Raw genomic sequence first — 17,417 nt, forward strand, 5'->3', positions numbered from 1 at the left:
TCAATTGATCAAACCGCAATTTTTTTTTTTTTTAAATGTGACTCGTTATCTCATCCCTGAGCCTAATATATAAAGTCTCATGTGATTGATTTACATCAACTGTTTTTATGAATATGACAACGCCCATGATTCCACACTCTTGTATGGCATCAACGAGTTACATCTTTGTTATAGCTACTGTTCTAAATAAGCAACCTCTAGTGATGTAGCTTACATATTGCACTAGAGCAGGGATGCCCACACCTTTTCGTTTGAAGGACCAAAAACAAATATCATTATGAGCCGTGGACCAAAGGTAAATATTTATTTACTATATTATATTAAAGCGGCCATGGCTAATTTCCTAATTTATTTAATAATATTTAAAAATTAATCAAAAGCAGAACAACTTTTACAATGATAGCTTATTGTAATAAAAACATAACAGCAAACAGTGGAATTCAATGCTGAATACAGTAGTCAAGCAGAATCTGCCTTTGCCTAGATTTGCTCACCAAAGTTTCTGCATTGTCCTCTATCCGTCAGGTGACAGTATGTATATTTAAACTAAATCTGATCAATTTGCAATATTTAATTGAAGCATTTAATTTCAGTTAGCGTTTAACAATAAACAAACAAAAGGTTACATTACATTTGAAATGACAATCTCTAAAGCTTCCCCATCATTCTTCCTTTCTTCTCAGATGGCATGGCAGGCCAAATCAAAGGTTACCATGGGCCACCTTTGGCCCGCAGGATCTAGTTTGGGCATCTCCGCACCAAAACAATCTTTAGTGATGAATCCTTATATAGTTTCCCCTAAACTTACTTTCTAACCATTTTCAAGCCCACAGAGGCCTTTCATCGATGTAATTTTGTTTGTTAAATAAGGCTTAAAAAAAAAAATAATGAAAATGAGTCATGTCTTCTTAAAAAAAGTGTGTGGGCTCTCAGTATTTAAATATGCAATAAAAATGAAAGTGTGGCCTTTATAGTATGTTATCATAGTTAAAGTTGATGTGCTCACTGTCATGGCTCTGGAAGTGGAGGAGGTGAGGGCATGAGAGATGGCAGTGATGACCCGCGACAGGTTGTTCTCCACAGTAACATCCGGCGCGCTCTGACACAGATTGAAGCCACGGTATGTTCTGTAATAAATGGGAACATACAATACATCAGATTAAACTCATTAGTCATTACCATTGAAAAATCTAGGGATAATAATCAAAACAAAAAGAAAATAAAAATCTAAACAAAACAAAATGAGATGAGGAAGAAAATATTCCCTCAAACAGGTGGGGTTTGAGGACAAAAACCTGGAAAAACAACTCTTGTGTGTCTTGAAAAACAACATGTGCACAGGTGTGGTTACCGTAGTATAAGCGGAATAATTAACTCCTGTCTGTTGAATTGTTAGTAAATAATGCAGACCTGAGGAGAAACGCCATAATGTGATATTAGGTGTTAACAGCCCAAATATTTTTAATCTAAAATTACTTTCAGATTTCTACTTAATGTTTTTAACAGACATTTAAAATTATAATGGCTTAAAATATCTCAGTCAAAATTTATATGCGATTCATATGTGTGTAATTTAATTAAATAAAAGCATAACGCAATATATTGGATTAAAACCTTTCACCTATTAACAGATTTAATTTGAATATTTTAATGCTTTTATCATACTCTTCGATTAGTAAAACATTTCAAAACAATAGAATTTATTTGAAATAATCAGTTCAGAAATTAGAAATGTTTTAAATTCATGTTTAATAAATCTAATGCATTTTCTTGAAATTAAATAACAGGTATTCTTTAAAAACAAATGTAAATCCATGCTGTAAATGGAGTGTGCCTACCGTGTGATAGTGCTGACAGTAAACTGTGACGGAGGCTGGGTCTCATGCATTAGCAGTTGCAGGTGAACGCTACTCTGATCTCGAGCGATGGCCACAACCGGGTCTGTCTGGCCCTGGTCGCAGTCGAAGAACAGCCTTGGCACCAGCCTGAAGAAAGAAACCATTTCAAATGAGACTAGGATAGCTTTAATGTGTATAACTGGAGATGATAGGTGTGAGATGATTACCTGCCAATGGTGTTTGCTGCCACATGTCTCACACGCGGGTCCTCATCGCCCAGTAGATAAAGCACAACGTCATTCAGAACTCTGTCCTGCAGCCTCAACAGCTGCTCAGAAGACAAAAAAAGTTATTAAAATACTACATGTTTCACACTGTGTATTAATTAACCTTACATTTGTATATACAAATATATGCGCATTGATAAGAGGTATTTAAATATATTGAAAAAATAGTAGCATTTTCATTTACTAAAAAAATGAAATAACTTAAATTAAAATAAAAAAACTATGTAAAATAGAACTTCTAATCAGAAAACAAAACATATTTACGAAAACTTTAACGCAAAATAAACATAAAAACAACATCTGAAAATAATATTCTAACTAATTAAATCTAAACAAGCTAAATATTAATTGATATAATTTATTGAATTTTTATCGATACAAAATGTATATTGTTAAATGTATTGCTTTGCATTATACACAAGTCATCTGCAAACAGCACAAAGGTGCCTTCATCATTTTCATTTAATTATTAATTATACATTAAAAGTCGTTTGAAAGATGCCATACCCCAGTATAGTGATGCTCTCCTTTGTGCAACTTCTCAGTTTTCCTCTCCAGAAAACTTATTAACCTAAAATAAACCATAAAAACAGTAGAAGAAATTAAAGTGTTGGAGCTTGACATCAAACCTAATTAAGAAACCCTCATTCATATCCAAGCAAAATGTTTGTCTCACCGAAAATCGATTTCCGCAAGCGTCTCTAAGAGCTCAGTGCGAACCAGCCAATAGGAGCAGTTCTTCAGGGTCAGCAGATCAATGAGCAGCTGAAGGCCAAGTTCACTAAGACTTCCATTGCACAACGCCATGATACAGTGCTAGATTAAAAACACACACACAATAATATTATCAATACATTTTTAAACATAATAGTTTAATATCTCATTTCTAATAACTGATTTATTTGATTTTTGCCATGATGACAGCAAATAATATTTGACTTGATATTTTTCAAGACCCTTCTATACAGTTTAAAGTAACATTCAAAGGCTTAACTGGGTTAATTAGGTTAACTAGGCAGGTTAGGGTAATAAGTGTTTAAAACTCTGGTCTAGACGTCTTAAAAATGTCACATTCTATTAAAGGCTTGACAGTGATGACACATTGGTGGTACATAATTCTTCAATAAACACAAGTGTGTGTCAACTTGTGACCAGGGGGCTGTTCCATAAACCAAGCTTCGAGAATAAGCCAGGCTTATTTTGGTAAGTCAGGTTTATTAATGGCAGATTCCGTTTCGTAAATCAAATTTAGAATATTTCAAACTCAGATACTCTGGCTTATGCTGGGAAACTAGCCTGGGCGGGGCAGGTTAACTCTCCGGCTAAGTCAAGTTCAAGCTTAATCGAAGTAATGTTAACATTCGCCTGCTGTAATTTGATGCCATTTTATTTCACTTAACCTCTTAATAGTGATTAAAACTTTAGTCACTTAATAGTAAACACATATACACCAAACATCTTTAAGAACAGATTTATACATTTAAATTAAAATAAGTTATTGCAAACAAAACAAATACAAACCACAACATTTTAAATCATTTTTTATATTTTTACTGTGTATTAAAATTTTACTTGATGTTTTCCTCTAACATATTCATTTGGGTGTGCTCATTTTTGGACTCCTCTTCACTTTATTTGTTGTTAGATTAGTTCCAAATTTTGCTTTAGTACTGAATAATCTAATGTTTATGCACTAACATAATATTATAAAGCATTCTGTAGAAAATAATAATCAAAATATTGAATTGTAAGGGGTGTACTTTGCTATATATATAGTATATGGATTACAAATTTTATTAAAGAACATAATATTAAGAAAGCACTTACTGATATAAAGAAGTAGGCTACATTTCTTAAAGAATGGCTTTAAAGCCGCAAACCCTGAGTGGAATAATGGGGTGATGGATCCGGGCCGAGCGGTAGCCTCACTTTAATGTAAATATATTATCCCACGGGGGTGCGGAAACACACGTGACAAAGGGAAAGCAGCATTCTGCAGCGGTTTCGGCAGCAAACTAAAAATCCTACTGCTTTTGCATGCACGGCTCTTGCCATTATTTTAAACTTAATGTGCAGAAGTTAAGCACATCTTGTATGTTACAGCGAGCCTGCATTGCATTAAAACTTTTCCTTGCAAGTAACAATTGGGCGCGCATTCTCTCTAGCTCTCTCTCTCTCTCGCACGTGCGAGCAGTCAAGCTAAATTTCAATGTATTGCGACAAATATTGAATTTAACGTTAATAGGCCTAGATAATGGTCTATTGTCAAATTGAGACGATAAGCAATTTCATGTCAGCTTCTCTCATGCTTTGTTGCAAGCCTTAGTTTTTGATTATTATGTTTAAATTATTATATGTTTGAACTAAAAACAAACGCTGCTCACTGGCTGTGAACAGCTGTGTCTCATTTCAGAGCTCTTTCAATTCTCGTAGTTGCCATGGTAGCACACAACATAATTGATGCATCTACGCTCGACCTTCTGGGTTTCGCTACAGTAACGTGCACGAGCAGTTATCTAGATTATTTAAACTGAACTCAGATTAGTTAGATCAAATGATCTTCAACTTGCTGTAAACGAACTAATTTAAGCGTGGACATTTAGTTCGGCTCATTGAGTCAGGTTTTTGACTTTCTCAACCACTTGTATAAAACAGTTCGCCATCTGATACAAACAGCCTGGTCAATCATATATGCTTGCAAAACTTTTGTTACAAACAGAAGAGTTGACAAATTAAACTAAAAAGTCTTGTTCTTTTGTCAAAGGTAGCAAAAAAAGATGACGCGAAGTGGTGTAAGAATGAAAATTATCATATGCATTTGTTTATATGGCAAAACATGTCTTTTCACCAAGAAGGTCCATACAGACTCCAAAGGCAGATACTGATTAGATCAGGGCCTGGTATGTGGACTTTAGGGGTTTGGTGGTCACATGTTGATTGGTCAGTCTGTGTGTCTCAGTATTTAGGCTTTAGTCATATTGTCACGAAACATACAAAATAGTTGCTAAACTTTTCTCTGTCTCTTTTCCTGTTCTGCTCCTTTCCTTCTATCTTCTCTGGCTCTACTGCTATCTGGCTCTCTTTGAGACCTACTTACTGCTCTTTGTCTCTCTCTCTCTCTCTCTCTTTCCCCCTGTTTATTTATTTCTCATGTAACTTTATTTTACATTTAAGCTGGGCACAATTATTATTGTATGTTTTTACTATTTTATGTGTTATTATTTTATACAGTTATGTGTAACTAAGGCGAGGCAGTGGCGCAGTAGGTAGTGCTGTCGCCTCACAGCAAGAAGGTCGCTGGGTTGCTGGTTCGAACCTCGGCTCAGTTGGCGTTTCTGTGTGGAGTTTGCATGTTCTCCCTGCCTTCGAGTGGGTTTCCTCCGGGTGCTCCGGTTTCCCCCACAGTCCAAAGACATGCGATACAGGTGTATTGGGTAAGCTAAATAGTCCGTGGTGTATGAGTGTGTGTGTGAATGTGTGTGTGGATGTTTCCCAGAGATGGGTTGTGGCTGGAAGGGCATCCGCTGCGTAAAAACTTGCTGGATAAGTTGGCGGTTCATTACGCTGTGGCGACCCCATATTAATAAAGGGACTAAGCTGACAAGAAAATGAAGGAATGAATGTGTAACTAATTCAGTTTTAGAGAATTATTGTCATTAAAACATTTCATTATCAATTATTTGTGAATTACTTTTGATTTAACATCAACACTCAATTGTTCCTTTTTGCAATACAATACAATCACATAATAGCAACGCTCTCCCACATTTTTAGCTATTATTACTGCCCTTATTTCTGTTTTTGGTATAAGATTGCAGTATGATGGTTTGACTAGAAATGTAGTTTTCACCATCAAACTGATAACTTTTCAGTCATTCGGAAGAAGTACAGCTCGAACCGCTGTAGTTTAAAACAAAAAAATTCTTACAGTGGCATGTTTGGCATCCACTGAACTTTTTCAAATTAACAGGTTTCCAAAAATATAAAATTTTTGCTTTGAAATGCAAAATGAATCTCTAAATGATAGGATTACCCATGTACATATGTATTCTTACCCTGACAGCAGCACAGGCCATTTTACAGGTGACTGAAGATTCGTCTTTTAGACTCCTCTGCAGCAGAGGCACAAAGTTTTCCAGCGTCACAGAGCTTCCTGAGGACACAGAGAGTCTGAGAATGTGAAGACAGGTCTCAGAGTATATGATTTATTGAACTGTGCAGTGGCTGTAGTTCTGACCTGTGACGCTTTGGATCTGGGACAGCCATGTCTCCGTGTTGTAGCGCGTTTTGAGCTGAATGGCTTGAATTAAAGCTCCACACAGGATGGCTGTGGCTCCTCTGATCTGATGGTCTCCATGTTCAATGTACTGCAGTATATCGCTAATGTACTGTTGCTCTACACACACACACACAAACTCATTTCAGGGCGACAGTGAAAATGATCAGTTTTGAACATTTATCTTAAATGTTTGTACAAATAGCCACTCAAACATAAAAAAGGCTATTAAACTTAAAAAAAATAAATAAAAAAAACTGATGTGGAACCAAAACAGAGTAACAAAAACAAAAATGTGGAATAAAGCAACAAACAAAAAACAAGTTAAAGATTTCAAAATCAAAATAAAATGACAAAAAAATGAAATTAAAATAAATCGCTATTCTTAATAAAAAGATTTAAAAAGTATAAAACACACTAAACCTAAAATATACCAAATCTAAAAACAATAAACAAGCCAAACATGAAACAGAACAAAAAATAAACAAATAAGAGCAAAATAAGTGGTCAAAATATTCTAAAAGTAAAACATTAACAAAACATCCAAAACCCAAAACCAAAACACCTAAATAAATAAAAGCAAAAAGTTACCAAACAAAATGACCCAAGCTTATCAAAATCAAACATATAAAAGCAAGACACTGAAATAAACCAAAATAACCTAATCTTGAAAACAAACCAAAAACACGAGTGTGCAAAAAATGTGTGTATAAAAAAACAAACAAATAAATAGCTTTTAATAAAATTAAACAAAAACACAAAACTAAGCTAAACAAAACAAAGTACCATAGACCAAACAAAAACAAGAAGAAAACCTCCCAAAACAAAACACTCATGGATGAACAGCTAGGGACCATTGTATTTCTCACCTTCTGTTTGTTGTCCATCCAGTGGCTGCAGATAGAGCAGGTTGAAGAAGGCTTCAGGTAGAAGAGCTGCTGCTGCCCCAACACAGCTAACAGCTAACGCCTTCACGCTCACACGCACCTCATTATCGGGAACCAGCCCTACAGCATATACACATTTCATTTTTCATTTACAAAAGCTTTCTTTAATGTTCAAGTACAACAGCACCCAAAAACATTTGATGATATTTTGATACAGTAAGAATTCATCTGATAGCTTGTGTCTAATTTCTCACCGTTTCTTTGGCCAGTGAGCAGGAATGACGCAGCCAACAGCCGGACACAGTGCATCAGAGGCTCTTCCTTTGGGTCAGTATAGTGACCAATATCTCCTTTAATCCTCGATGGCTGAAGCACACCGAACATACATAAAATATTTACAGACTGTACTGCATCTCTTAAAAGAATTTCTGAGGCCTTAACAAAGACTGTGTTTGTTCACCTTGTTGTCGAGTTCTGCAGGCTCCAGAACCTCTTCCTTTGGTATGAATCGATCCACACTGCTGTCAGATGACTGCCTGTTGTGACCTTTTCCCTCCAGCAGATGGGGCTTACTTAAAGCTGATGACAAAAGAGAGAAAAAACTACTTTGTGAAGGATGATGAGTGACAACAATGTGCACTTTAGACCAGAGCATTGAGTAGTGTTGTTACGATCCTGAAAGTTCTAACTTCAATACAATGCCAGAAACATAACATTTTCAATACCACAGAGAAACACGGCCACAGAATTTACTTAAAAACAACAAACAAGCTAATAAATAATAATAATAAAAATAAATAATAAAAATATATACACACACACACAACAGTTCTGTCTGATTCTTAAACCTGATTGGCTGATAGCCATGTAATATTCTGCACAATAACAGCACTCGTCCAGCCTTTTATCTCTTCACCCTTGTGTATTAATCCACCTACATCCAGCGACAAGCACAGGACACTCTACAGTTTGACAAATATTGCTGCTGTTGGGAAACATAATGTACTTTTGAGGCTTTTTTTAGTCGAGAATGTACTTTTTTTTAGATTACAACTATGCAGTTTATTTATAAGGATAGTGCCTATTTTTTAATATTTATAATTTCTGAAAGACAGCGCGTTGGGGGCCATTAGCCTGTCTTTGAGCAAAGCTAGTTGGCGATGTTAACCACATGATAAGCCCCAAGACAAAAACAGCAGAATTTCAAACAACAGCTGATCAAATCATTATTTAACAGGTTCATGACTATCTAAGTTATCTCTTATTTGTGTGTTGTAGTGCTGTATTCATACCATAGTAATATTGTGATCTCCTGATTACAACAAAGAAATACTGGGAAATGTCAGTAGACAGATGACCCTTCATGCCATTTAGCCTTATAATCTTAAAATGTCAACTAAATCACCTGTTTTGTCATCAGTTTAGACATTAAACTAGAGAATCATTCAAACACTAGCTCTAAAGTGACGTTTATGAAGTAGCAGTGGTTCCTGCCATCTAACTTTCTAATAAACGATGCCATGTAGCATTATAATAAATTCCACAATTAGCTTTTATTCTTAGCTTTAGATTTCATTTACTAAAACAACCTCGATTTTCAGCATCAACTATTTAATGAGTAACTGTATACTCTAGAATAGATCAAATGAACAAAGTGAAGTGATTAGACTGTGATGCCTGTAAAACCACAGCCATTAACCGGCCTAAACGAAAGTGTGAAAAATTGTCAACATCGATATTTATCAAAATATTAATATTTTTAAATAAATGAATAAGTGTGAAAAACGGAATGAGTGTGTACCCAGTGCTGACTGAGAGAAAGGTTCTGGAGGCTTGTCAGGTGGTGGAGCCGAGCCCTCCTCCTCCTCATCCTGCAGTGTGCCGATCTGCATCCCTGAGTACTGACTCTCACTGCCATCCAGCACCTACACATCAGACATATTTACAGTTCAAAACCATCCCAATGAACCGAACTCGCAAACATTCACAGCAGCTCATTCATGCACATGGCCACAAAGAACAAATCACAGTCAACATGCGCTTTCACTTTAAGGAATGCATAAAAACGCTGTCTTTGGAAAAGAAGCTGTATGCATGTCATGACAATTTTGGGCCTCACAAAAACCAAATGTAGGCTGTTGCTCTAATGTCACTTGCATTAACAAAAAATTGCTGCTGATTTATGCAATTGTAAGTTGTTGTTTTGTAGTTTGGCTGAAGGGGGATCAAATTCGAAGCTATTATAATTTTTATTTTTATTTTAAAAATATTTTTTGGTTTCATTTTAAGTCATTAATTACCTAGTTGTAATGGGCACCCTTTAGCTATATTTTATTATTATTCTTAAAGTGATTGTAATTCCTAAAGTGTCAATTTACCAAATGATTAAATTTGTTATAATAGTCAATAACTTTGGAAAATAATACAATTTGCTTTGCGTGAAAACATTAAATATATTCTATATTTAATATACAAAGAAAATATTAAATATATTACAGTTCTTTCAGTAGGTGCGTCCCAAATTGCATACTTGCGTACTATTCTTTGCCATTTTGTAGTATAAATAGTGCAAGTAGTGCGTTCACACTGAAAACTTTAAAAATGATAAGTGCACTTTAATTACCCGGATGATGCACTTATTCAACTAGTATAATGAAGTGTGTTATGTTGGCACTCAACGTCTGCTGCATTGCTCATGTAGTGGAATGGGCGAAGCTATAGGGCACTAATGCTGGATTCCTTTATTTATATCTGATTGTAAAGGCAAAATTCTCCTGTGAGAATGATTATAGTGCCTCCCGATGATGAATGCGGTTATACTCATGGCAGGTATTATTTGGTAGATTGGTCATTTGTTTTGCTAATTTGGAAACGTCATCAGGGAAACTGTTTGAATTTCCGCTCAGTAAAAAACATTAGTGTTCTATTTGGGACGACACTACACTCATATACTATGCTGTTGAGTGTGTAAGTGTGCATTTGGGACACAGCTAGTTTCTGCTAATGAGCTAATCACCTGAATCAGGTGTGTTTGGTTAAGGAGACATGGAAAATGTGAAGAGCTGGTGGTCCTCCAGGAACGTGGTTGAGAAACACTGGTCTACAGCAGGGCTGTTCAAACTTTTTCTTAAGGGAAAAAACCCAAGCTTGATTGAGAGCTGTAGGCCGAGGGTAAATATAGCAAACTATATAACATTAAAGTTGCCCTGGGTAATTTTCTCATTTGTTTCATAATAATTAATAATCAAAAGAAAAGATTACTTTAACTGTATTTACTAATGAACTTGAATCATTTTTCGAAAATGTATATTATTTTAACGAACTTTGCCTTGATTTGCACACTGACGTCTTCTGCTTTGCAGACACTACATACATTTTTGAAACATTTAATTTCATTTTTGTTTGGTTGTTTTGTAGCTTTTGTAGCTCAACAAAAAACAAACAGACAAAAGGCGACATTAAAATAGAAATGAGAATCTCTGTTAAAGCCATTACCCAACCCTTCCCAATTATTTTTCCTCTGGTGGGCAAAATCAAAGGATACAAAGGGCCATCTTTGGCCTGTGGGCCCTAGTTTGGGCATCTCTGGTCTAAACACTTCATTTATAGGAATTAATTTTTTAGATACAGTAAAAATGTTTTGAAGTGTATTGAGTTTTTGATGTATAAACTTGCAAACAGTGACAAATGTCTCCAATCTCATTACAAAAAACACATTTATTAAACATTTTTGGGGTGAACTAACCTTTTAAAAGTACATTTATATTTATTTTTATTTAATATTTGTTTTGTTGTCCTCAAAAAAAGCTCTTAAAACTGATCTGACATCAGCATCCATCTAATTGGGATTGGGTTTTTAGTTACTGGTCCAGAATTAGGGAAATTTCAGGCGATGAAACGCCTCAGGATAGAGGTCGTGCATTTGTGGGGGTGGGACAAATAAAGGGCAGAGCTCTATGATGGGCGGGGTTATACCGGGCGGGGAAGAGCAACAATAGCCTCACCCCCCGTCCTCTGCTGACCTGGTCACTACTGCTAGAGGAAGAGATGGCAGAAAAGGTGGAGGAAGAAGACGAGGTAGAGGAGGTGGAAGAAGAGGACGGCCTGTAGACGGATGAGCCGCTTTCCGATTGCGTGTCCGGCCCTTCTGTTAGAGTTGGGGAAGGTGGTGAATATTTCCGATAGCGTCTGCTGGTGCTGGTGACACTTACGAGCTCTGCGCAGTCAGAAGGCGTCACGGCGGAGTCCGGCCCCTCCGTAGTCGTCTGAGAACTCTCGCTAGGGGGAGATGAAGACACGGCTCCGGCTGACATCTGGTTGGCATCGGTTACCAGGTCGCCGGATGTGCTGACAAGCCCGGCGCCTCCGCTTGAGCTACGGCTTAGCATGTCTTCCTCGTCTTCCTCATCTGGAGTATCAGGCCCGACTCCCTGCTCTGATGCACTCAGGTCCACCGAGTCACCAGGCTGCAAGGCATGCTGGGAGGAGCGTGGCTGCTCAGTGATGATGTCAGACGTGCCGAGAGACGAAACACCTGATGAGGAGGGAGCTTCACTGGAGCTGTCACCACCGACAGAGGCTTGAAGAAACATGACAGAGGGAAACAACACATTATTCTCAAATACAAGCCTCAACAACAAAGTAAAATAAGAAAATGAATTATACTTTTTTTTAATTAAATCTCTTTATCATCATCATCAAAATATTATAAAACACTATTAGAATAAGCTGTTTATATATATATATATATATATATATATATATATATATATATATATATATATATATATATATATATATTATTATTTTTTTTTTTTTTTGCAAAAACTAAATTATTCCTGTGATGGCTAAGCTGAATTTTCAGCAGCCTTTAGTCTCACTATTCTCAATAAAACAAACTAATATGCTGAGTTGGTGTAGATTAATAATTACCACAAGGTATCTTGATGAATTCTGTTAATGAATCAAATACACTTTTGAAAACACACTTATTACCAAAATAAACCTTGTGAAAATGAATAAAACAAATATAAGAACAAAACAACATCCTTTACCTTGTTCTCTATTGAGAACAAGGGACCTACGACTTACAGTATACAGTGTTTAAGCACAATGCAGGTTTGTATGCTCCGGGCCTTTTTTACAGTATTCCTGCTCATGGATTCAGGTTTCTTCATTGGGGTATTTCTTTTTTTAATATTTAAATTTTATAGATTTTTTTTAACAAAACGGGGAAAATATTTACATACATAGACATGAGATATTTCAAACTATTTTTTATCCATACTTGAGAAATGGCAGGAAACCTGTGGCTCTTTGACCAAAAATTCATGTCTCTCAAACAGTCTACCTTCAATGATATTTTACAGTTTAAAAATGTATAATTGTCACTAGAAATCAGTTTCGTATTGAAAATACAAATAAAAAGTTATTATTATTATTATTATTTTTTTTTTACAGCAAAATGATTAAGAACCTAGTTTACAATAAAAAAAAAACACATTTCAACCAATGTGTGTGTGCTGGGCTGTGGATAAACACCAATAATATATCCATACACTACCGGTCAAAAGTTTGAGAGCAGCAGAATTATTTTTAAATGCTTTAAAATAAGTTTCTCCTGCTTAACAAAGCTGCATTTATTTAATCAAAAATACAGTACAAATTGTAAAATTGTGAAATGTTATCGCAGTATAAAATAACTGTTCAAATGTAGTTTTTGATTTAATTTAATAAATTTTCCAGTGATTTTAAAGATGAAATTTCAGCCTCATTACTCCAGTCTTCAGTCACATGATCGTTCAGAAATCACTCTAATATTAATATTAACAATAATAATAATAATAATAATAATAATAATAATTATTATTATTATTATTATTATTATTATTATTATTATTATTATTAATGGTAATGGTAATAAAAGCAATAATGACTGGAGTAATAATTTCATTTGAAACAATATACAATAAGTAATTACAGGGTATACAGTATGCAGGAATCCTAAAAGTAATTCCAATATCCTTTTAAGCAGAGATGTATAGTAACGAAGTAGAACTACTTCACTACTGTACTTAAGTACTAAAAGGCAGTATCTGTACTTTACTTGAGTATTATTTTTTTCTCCTACTTCCACTTTTACTTAAGTACATATTTTCCATGAGTTTAATACTTTTACTCCGATAGATTTTTTATGTGCTGCATCGTTACTCGTTACTAGGGGTGTCAAAATGATCGATATCAGTTCAGTAATAGGTCATAACCGGTGATTACGTGATGACGTCATTTATCTCCTATGCGCGATGTCGCAATACTATTGCGGAGGACGGAGGCGCGAGTGAAGGCGGCACACGAGCCGCTAATTTACTATTAGGGAGAAATGTTGTAAAACTTCACCTCTGCCTCTCTCTTTCTCACTTTGGACATTTGACCCGCTGGCCTGTTTGTAAGGTAACTTTCCCTCTTTTCTTGGCTGTTAAAGCTGTCGATCCATCCAGACACGAGCGTGCCTGATGTTCAAGTTTTCTCCACTGTGTCTATTACCTGTGATAACCGCGTATTCTTCCCGCCATGGGTGAACAGCGATCTTTTCTAAAGCCCTTTCTGTTGAGCAGATGAAGATAATAACCAATCATCATAAGACCTCGCCTGTCAGCGCTCAAAAAGCAGGCGGTGTAATATTGACATGAGTTTATTAGCTGTAAATGCTCATGCTGTCTTCTGTGCATGAGTTTTGTTTGATACATTCAGAAAGAGTGCTTTCTTTAAGCAGGTCAAATTAAGAGTACAGTTCATATATCTGACCACTGTATTAAAGAACAAAATTGTATTAAAAATAACCCTATAACTGTCACACCAAGACAAAAGCAATATATTTATGCAATATAAAAGCAATAAGTGCAAGACCAATTTAATTAAAAACATAATCAAAAAAAAAAAAAAAACAATACTAAACCATAGCCATAAGCCATAAAGTATTTTAGAGTTTCTTTTAACACAGTACTATACACACTTTCCTGTTTTTCTTTTTTCTTTTTTTTTTACAATAAAATAAAAATCAAGTGAATTAGTGCAACAGGATTTAGTTTGCTTGTTTAGTTTAGTTTCACGACTGCTTCCAGAAGACATAACTCCTGTTTATTGTGGTATTAACCAATCAAACTTCAAAACTACCAAAGTGTGAGTGTGTGTGAGTGAATAATGCATGTAAGAGAGAAACAGTGTGATTGTACCTGTGTGTGCGTCTGTGTGTGTGTAAGAGAGAGAGAGAGAGAGAGAGAGAGTGTGTATGAGAGTGTAAAAGAGTGTAATTTCGTGTTTGTGTGTGTGCGCGCCCATGTATATGTATAACAACATCGGTATTACACAGATGTTAGGAGGAGATGGTGAATTATGTGGACATTATGTATAAAATTCAATCACACTAAATATTTTTTTATTTTCAGAAAGTAAAACTACACATAATTTCCTGTAAGGGTTGGGTTTAGAGATTGGATTTGGGGTTAGAGCATTCAAAAGTTTGTAGAGTATAAAAACAATTGTAACCTATGTAATGTCCCCACAATTCACAAAAGTGTGTGTGTGTGTGTGTGTGTGTGTGTGAGAGAGAGATAGAGATAGAGTGAGAACTGTGTGTGAGAGTGTATGAATGTGTAAGAGTGTACATTTAGGTGTGTGTGTGTGTGTGTAAAAGAGAGAGAGAGAGAGAGAGAGAGAGAGAGAGAGAGAGAGAGAGAGAGAGAGAGTATGAATGAACATGCTGAATTATCTCATCAGTGAAGTGATTTTCTGGTAAAAGAGCCTGACGATGTGAATTCTTGTACCATAGAAATTATTTACAGAGAAAAACAGTATCGTAAGCCATGTTTCTTTTCATTCTGCTTAATCAAGTGCCCTAAAGATATTTAAAATAAACAAAACAATATGATGTCTTTTGACTGCTTTCTTTAATAACTACATTACACAATACTTGTACTTTTACTTTCAGTACTTGAGTAGTAAATTTTGACATAAACTACTTGCAATACTTAAGTAGAAAAAATGTTGAATACTTTTGTACTTCCACTTAAGTATGGTGCTTAAAGAGCACTTCTACTTCTACTCAAGTCACTTTTTGATAGAGCACTTGTACTTTTACTTAAGTATGGGTCTCTAGTACTTTATACATCTCTGCTTTTAAGACTTTAAGACCTTCTCTAAATATTTTTAGACCTCATCGCTTCCTAAAGTTCTAATCAGTATCAAACCTTTAACATAATAAACTGTTGTTAATAAACAGTTGTAGTTAAATAAATCAATGGAGCACAACCATGCAACAGAACTTAAATAAGCTCAGAGGAAACAAAGCTTGAAAGAATAAATTACGCGGCTGTTTTCAGCGACAGGCTTCAGCCACTGTTCAAACTTGTCTTTCTCCAAGCAGGAGTACGCAAACTTACATTTTCCCATTTTGCCATCTGTTTCGTCACATCACCTTCCTGCGTATGTCGCAAATTATGTGACATCACCCGATTGGAGGAGCTTGGTCAGACGCGGCCCGAACCAATCGCTTGGATCGAGCACGCCGTTGTTAATATTAGGAGGAAAATAAATATATTTACTCTTTTTTTGGAGTCAGACACTTTGGACAACGCTTAAACAAAATTTTACATCTCATAAAAAGACTTTTTAATACCTTTTAAGGTACTTAATATGCTCATAATTGATTTATCAACTTTAATTACTTTTTAAGACCCCACAGACACCCTGGATAAATTATTATTTAATAAATAATGCTGCCTTGATGAACAGAATAACTTTCTTTCTTTTCTTAAAAACAGCCTCAAACTATTGACTGGTAGTGTACATATACATAAATAAAAATATAAACATACCCCAATGGCTCTTTAAAAAAATGCATTTGCCAAAAAAAATCTAAAATGGCATTTCTTTTTTTTTTCCTTTGCTGAAAAAAGGTTCCCGAGCCCTGTTCTAGAGGAAACTCTCAGGAGTGAAGCGTAACAGCACAGCTCTCCTCAACTTACCAGTGAAGGATCCTGTGGTAACCTCTGCCCTCTCAGGATCATCCTCCAAACCCTCTTCTTCACCTGACAACAGTTTGCCTAATAAAAGCATAACATACAATGCATATTGTTACAACACCATTTTTCTACTATAAACAACATCTCAACAGCTTTTAATAGTCTAAAACTACAACCACACATTTATTAGCAAACTGTGTGATGGCCAGAAACGTGTCAGTAGGTTAGATGCAAAAGAAGGGCAGACAAGAAGTCACCTTTCTGCTTCCTGAGAAGGAGAGGACTGCATGTTGACCCGCCGGCTGTATGCAGGAAACAGGAAGAGAAGAAAAAGCCCAGCAATTCAGTTTGAGGGTTAGAGGAAGAAAGAAGCACAGGATTAGGAGCACATGCTTGGTGAGATCTAGAAAATTGGTTTGCAGGGAATTTTGAAGGCACCGATTTGTAATCGGCTAACAAGGAGAATATAAAATGCCAAGAAGCAGTGAAGGAAATATTAGTAGCTGAATTTAAAGACAGCCTGTTATTGGTGAGTTATAAAGAACTTGATCAGCACAAAAGCCATTTAAACCAATAAAGGAAACCTTGAGAAAACTTCAGTTTTCAACAGGTAATCGGCACTAAAAGCTGCTTATTGTTAATTGTTTTATATTAGTATTCTACCATTGCACAACTAGGCAAGGAAAAATAATTAGCAATCTATAACATGAGCGCATAATATTTATACAAAAACACAAATAAAATAATCAATTCGTCAGCGAGCCAGAAGTCAGTTTATTTATTTTTTTACATTTAATTAACTTGAACAAACATAAAATTATTACAATATTATTATTATTATTATTATTAAAGTAATAATACAATAAATATAGTTATTACTGTATTTAATAACTTTGTATATATATTATTAATTTCAAATTAAATACAATTTCTTGTTTATATTACTGATATTAATACAGCAGTCCCATGCCATAACGTGATTCACGTTTCGAGGTCTCACAGTTTCACCAATTTTTTTCCATGCAATTTGACATGGGTTTTTTAAGCGCATTGTGTTCTGCGTCCTGATTGGCTGTAGACCAACATCAATCAATTTCCTCCGTGCTGTG

At 35.4% G+C, this 17,417-nt stretch overlaps 1 protein-coding gene across 8 annotated transcripts in view; it reads right to left on the reverse strand.

Moving 5' to 3' along the window:
• Positions 1–17,417, reverse strand: part of htt (huntingtin) — an 80,467-nt gene that overhangs the window by 49,553 nt on the left and 13,497 nt on the right. For 2 of the 8 annotated variants that reach the window (XM_005160016.6, NM_131018.1), the window contains 14 exon segments: positions 16,566–16,610; positions 16,312–16,389; positions 11,500–11,867; positions 9,090–9,213; positions 7,749–7,867; positions 7,543–7,654; positions 7,271–7,408; positions 6,363–6,521; positions 6,181–6,278; positions 2,802–2,941; positions 2,633–2,696; positions 2,066–2,166; positions 1,839–1,985; positions 1,007–1,127 (listed from right to left, as the gene is read on the reverse strand). In XM_005160016.6, the coding sequence (XP_005160073.1) occupies positions 1,007–1,127; positions 1,839–1,985; positions 2,066–2,166; positions 2,633–2,696; positions 2,802–2,941; positions 6,181–6,278; positions 6,363–6,521; positions 7,271–7,408; positions 7,543–7,654; positions 7,749–7,867; positions 9,090–9,213; positions 11,500–11,867; positions 16,312–16,389; positions 16,566–16,610 (1,814 nt within the window). 8 annotated transcript variants of the gene reach the window in all.

The sequence above is a fragment of the Danio rerio genome, chromosome 1 (assembly GCF_049306965.1).
Source record: "Danio rerio strain Tuebingen ecotype United States chromosome 1, GRCz12tu, whole genome shotgun sequence".
In the NCBI taxonomy this organism is placed as follows: Eukaryota; Metazoa; Chordata; class Actinopteri; order Cypriniformes; family Danionidae; genus Danio; species Danio rerio.